The following is a 5,849-nucleotide window of genomic DNA, read 5'->3' as shown; positions in this document are numbered from 1 at the left end:
GCTAATACAATACGTCCCCTATGAACAGCATATGTGAATATTATGTAGACCTATTGTTTAAATCGAATTTATGCTTTAAAAGTAGAGTAATCATAGCAGTTTTCATCCATAGTATGTCCATTTAAACGTCTGCGTTTAGCTTCAAATGACGACAGTATTCTATAAAAATTATTTGCATTCCGATCTTGACATCAAAAGGCACAAAAATATTTTTTTCTTTTATTCCATGGATTTTACCCATTTACCTCCACTTGTTCCCAGTGTTTTTCTGCAACCACTATGCGCGCGCAGCTGCAAGTGACGTAACTGTGACGTCTACTCCAAATTGGTCTATAGTTTGAAGTTAAAGATATTAATAATTAATAAGGTGAGTCTGAGATGTTTATTTGACAGTGATTTCACATTTCTTGTTTGTATGAAGGCTAAATACAAATAAAAGGTGAACATTCATTTATTTGTGCTGTTTTTTTTCTAACAAATTAAATAGTTTTATAGGAAGAGGTGTCATAGACTTGGCAAATTAATTTTTCATAAGTTTGTAAGTAAAGACATCTGTTGTGGACATTCTTGACAGTTTTTATACGGCATTTTTTCATAGTGTTCATATCGATATCAGAATTATATCGTATCGACCGAAATTAAGAAATATATCGCCCATCCCTATAGGATATGTTCCAAAACCAAGTAAACTCCGAAAATCAGAAGCAATTAAGGGATCATATGCTCTGGAAGATCCAAAAGATACCTTGTTTTGGACAACATCACATTTGCTAAGAAAAGAAAGAAAGACTTAAAAAAAAAAAAAGGTTAAACTCAATTGAAAATACAGTATCACTTTTTTACTTGGAAATGTGTCACTTATAAGTTTCTATTTTAGTTAGGACAACTCACTTTTGCAGACAAATGTTGTAGCAAATATTACAATTCTATATACACTATAACTAAATACCATATACAGTACCATACTGCATTCTATCCAAATGAACAGATCACCAAACTTACTATAATTCAACTCAAATGAATTCCACATTCCCCTCAGTCCTCATCTTAAACACCATGCTTAATGTGAAATACTATTGGTTTAATGCCTGAAGTAAATTAATAACTGATGCTTTTGGGCTTTGTAAAAGCACTCCAGAGAGAGCGTGCAGCCTGCACCAGGCCAAGAGTGTAGCGCTTAAGGTTAAAAAGCCTATTTAAATTTCAGAGTGTTTTGCTCCATTCCTTTTTATACACTTCTCCATGAAGTCATGCCACAGAGGGCGAGTTACAGTGTGAGACACTCTGGGAGCTCTGCCTAGAAGCATACAGCAGGTAATCAGACTTCTAAACACTGAACAAACTCATCGTTCTCTAGCAGAAAAGTACTTCAACCATTCAGCACCATTATACAAGCTTTTATAGATGCAGTACAAGTATAACATAACTTTCACTTTAAACGAATATTCTGCGTTCAGCACAAATTAAGCTGGCTTGGGTCCACTGTCTGTATAAAGCACAGCTACCAAAGTCACTTTCAAAACAAACAGATTTCTATTGGTCAACATGGCAAAATTTTGGTGACAAACTTGAACCTGCTGCGAAATCTGCATAAGAAAACTTTTCGCCCTTATGCCAAAATTCTGATTGCATATATTCCTATTAAAATAACTGGATATGTCTGTGAAAATCCACTGGACAACGGTAAATGTGACCTCACCTTAATGTTGATTACCACAAAAATAATTTTGATCCAACCCGTTTTCCCTTAAAAAAAGCAAATATAAAAGTTACAGTGAGGCGTTTAAAATAGAAGTGAAAGGTTCTAATTTTTTGAGGATTTAAAATCAGAAATGTGAAGCTTATACATTTTTTAAAAGCACGTACATTAATTATTCTTGTGTAATCTGTAAATCTGTAGACAACTTTTAAATTCATTTTAGTTTTAGTTTAGTGTTTGTGTTGCTATGGCAACACATTTGTAAAATTAGATATAACTTTACACACAAAAAGGTTAGTAAGTGGTTAAATTCATGCTAACACACATATTTATGTCTTGTGGCTATACTGTTGAAAGAGTGTGAGTATTTTAATGTTTACAGACTGGCCCCATTCACTTTCATTGAAAGTAACCAAGATTTGCTTGATTTGCTTTTTTAAAGAAAAGGAGGGACAACTGGAAATTAATACAGTTGGTTCTGCATATGAAAATGGTATACGAGAAAGTATTTTAACATAAAATCATATACTTCAGCTTTAACTGAATGAGAACCATAGAGGTAAACCATACTCAAAGGTGAAGAATAATGTATACTTGCACTGCTTAATATGTTGTGTAGGCGCACACCTGACATTTTGGACTCAACAGATAAATAGAATAAGGGATTAGTAATTCACAATACACCGCATATGCACCATTAAGAGGATTTGTATACATAATGCCAGCCCAATATAGATGAGAATTGATGCCAGTTTTCTCAGCGTCCGTGTAAACAAAAGCATCACATGTCAGTCCTGTTATGAAGTGCATGTATATAGTCATGGCAGGATAAATATAGATGTAAACTGGGCATGTAGACCGCTGGTGTCAGCTGTGAAAGGAGAAACACAGCCAGGACTTGTGGAGTTTGAGATTGAAAGCTACCTTGTTAGTCACAGTGTTGATTGCCAGCGTTGGAGAGGCACTTCCAGAGATGATGCAGTCCATTCCCAAGTTATCTGATTCCAGGCTGTACGGCGTGGACGCCTGCAGGAAAACAAAAAAGACATACTCAGCCAACCAGGATGGAGATGATGAGCGATGTGAAGTGACTTTGATTTCTATTCAAAAGCGTTTAGCATTACTCAGGTGCAAGAAATTTAAAAGCATACGCAGTGAGCATCTATCAACAAAAGAGCAACACATTTTATTTAGGTCAAAATTGGAGGCATTCTGGTAAAGAGATGAGCAGGAGAGAGGAACGGCTCCCTGTGCTCTGTCTGCTCTTGCTAGGGTAAAAGATAACTTCAGCACGCCTGTCTCCCAAAACTGCTTATTATAAGAGGATTGCCTGGCAACAATGCGATTTTTAATTTGTGATAAACATAAATGAGATTTTGCTAAGTCACAATTTTTAATGTCAAAGAATTTCTTAAACGAGACAGCAGGAGGATGAGAGAGAAACAGAGAGTGTGTGCATAATGAAGTATACTCTTAATAGCGCAGACTTGGCACAGACAGAATTCCCACTTATTTTTGCATGCAGGGTCAGGCTGAGAGAGAATGGATCTAATTGGAGGTTTTTGATGTGAGTGAAGTGAGTGTCAGTATGAAAAATGTTTGTGTGTGGCCTGAGGGCAGAGCTGTGCCGAGAGAATGATACTCTCACTGGAGTCTGGAGTGTGGCAATTATAAATGACACTAGCCTAACTGGCTGACCATACAGAAGAAAACACATGCCACCAACTCAACACATTAGGTCAATCAGGCTATCAGGTTTATGTATGATGTAGTTCGATTAGAATGCAGTTTGATTTTCAAGACATGGGGCAAAAAATGCCCCTCTATGGGTTTTTGGTTTATATTTATATCATATGATACAATTAAGCAACATCACACTAGCAAGCGTGCTGTTTTTCCTGAATATCAGCACGACTGCAAATGTGATCATTGTGATGCTGAATTTATTGATAATGTACAAATTTGACATAAAAGATGATGCATAAATCTGATACGGTTACAAAAGAAACTATAAAGGTAAAAATGTCCCTGGAAAACAAGTTAAAGGGACAAACATTTCCCCTTAATGGAAAAGTTAATTTCTGCCACTGCTGTGAACTAAACATGCACAGAATATGAGGGATATAAAACAACAAAATCCCTGGAAACACAGAGGTATAATTTTGACAATATCACACAAGAAAATTCTGTCATCGTTTACTCACCTTCATATCATGCAAAATCTGTATGACTTGTGTGAAACACAAAAGATCAAGTTTTGGTGTCCGTTGCTAAAGCAACTAGTTCAAGCTAACAATGTTTTTCCTATTGTGCTTGTGACTGCGATTTAGCAGTCTGATGCTCTGATAAATAACATGCTTCTTCACAAATGCTCTTTTCATCTATATGGTTTCTCGTCATGGTTATATGTCTACATGTCTTCAATCCTCGGCCCTTGCTCTCACTATAGCTGAACTCTTTCAGTTCGCCTGCCTCCGATCCACAACGCAGGGTTGGACAAAATGATGCAAGATGCCTCTGAGCCAGGTCAACCTCGGAGGCCAGCGTCGAGTGCAGCCGAGTTGTATATTCTGGTGAGCGGTGCTCATAAATAATGGAAGGAAAAAGCTCTGGCTGAAAATAACCGGCACAGAAACTGCATTAATTGATGTTTGCTAAAAAATGACTGCAGAATGCATCGTATGTAAAGGCTGCCTGGGGCACAGTTTATTAATAAGCTGGACCCCCTCTACAAGATAAACTGAGCCACACTGAGTGAGACAGCTATATAAAAAGATATGAGCGCGCAATCAGCAAACCTGTGCACGGCACGACTGTAAAGCACCGACATGAAACAAAGCCAGTGTTCTCGAATCAGGAAATATTCAGTCCTGTCTCATTCTTTTCTATCAACACACCAAGCCCATGCTGTCACATATTTCTGGCCTTGTAAAAAAGTAAAAACTCAACAAAGGCAGCATCATGCTAAGGTAGACTGACTGCAAGCTAATGCCGATGAAAAAAGAGAGACTTGGGCAATAACTTTATTTTGGAAAAAAGCTTCAATGACAAAACTAAGTCATACTATATAAACAGTAAATCTTATGTGTAGTTGCTTGGTTGGTTTTGTTTGTTGCTCTTTTCAAAAGATAAAAAAACGTGTAATGAGCCATCAACACACGTACGCTGAAGAAATTATGTGGTTTTCTGCTGACCGTTCAAGTTTGGAAAGATGAACTTGACTACTATAGGCTTAAATTTTCTCCCCGTAATCCTTTTTCCTTTAAAAATCTGTGTTTACAGCAGGGACCCATAAGTGATCCTCACTACATACTAAAACAACATATATATATATATATACACACACACACACACATATATATATATATATGTATATTTAGGCCTGGGCGATAAAACGGTATCGATATTTATCGACAGTACACCTTCTTCGATAACGATGGAAAAAATGTTCGATATGGCGCACGATATAGGCACGTACTCTGAGTGACGCAGACAGCACACACAAACACGAACACATGCTGAAATGAGTGCTTTGCCTGCCTGTGATGAGGAGATTGTGAATAGAGAATGATTATTAGTCGAATTTAAAATAAACATTTGCATTTGAATGTTAGGTGTGCATCAGTGAGCGTCATCAATGGCGCGCCAGATGCGGTGATAATGATGTAAGTGACGTTGCTGTGTTATTAATTTAAAATATGAGAAGCATCTTCAATGCGGAGAAGATCTTGATTAGGTTAAAACCGAAACCAAGCCATTCACACAGAACGCATATTCAGCGCATTTTTTAGACGGACAAGTACGACTGCTGCACTCGTGTCTCACACAAGAGATGTATAGAGCCATGCAAAGTTAAAACAGTTTAAACTTTTAGAAAACACGTCACGAATTTGTGGAGGTTTATTCCTTTTCACTGCGTCTCATATGTTTTTAAATGCAGTCTGTGTGAATGGCGCTTCGGCTCTTTGGATTAAGCAATGCATAAATACATGATGCTGTTTTGTTCATAATTGTTTATGCAATTTACGAAATTATATTTGATTTTTATGAGTTAATTTAGACGTAATGCACGGTTTTTATTAGGGCTGCCCCCTAATAGTCGACCAAAATGTTATTAGACGCTCAGTCGCATAGAAAAAAATAAAAAATT

General features: G+C 36.9%; 1 protein-coding gene across 1 annotated transcript in view; it reads right to left on the bottom strand.

The window, feature by feature from the left end:
- LOC107685721 (forkhead box protein J3-like) overlaps positions 1-5,849 on the bottom strand; it is a 146,773-nt gene that overhangs the window by 22,067 nt on the left and 118,857 nt on the right. Inside the window, exon 5 of the mRNA XM_016482418.1 lies at positions 2,624-2,725. Coding sequence (XP_016337904.1) covers positions 2,624-2,725 — 102 coding nt within the window. The remainder of the gene's footprint in view (positions 1-2,623; positions 2,726-5,849) is intronic.

The sequence above is a fragment of the Sinocyclocheilus anshuiensis genome, unplaced genomic scaffold (genome assembly GCF_001515605.1).
Source record: "Sinocyclocheilus anshuiensis isolate Anshui unplaced genomic scaffold, SAMN03320099.WGS_v1.1 scaffold257, whole genome shotgun sequence".
NCBI lineage: Eukaryota > Metazoa > Chordata > Actinopteri > Cypriniformes > Cyprinidae > Sinocyclocheilus > Sinocyclocheilus anshuiensis.
This window is presented reverse-complemented; position numbering and strand designations above follow the sequence as displayed.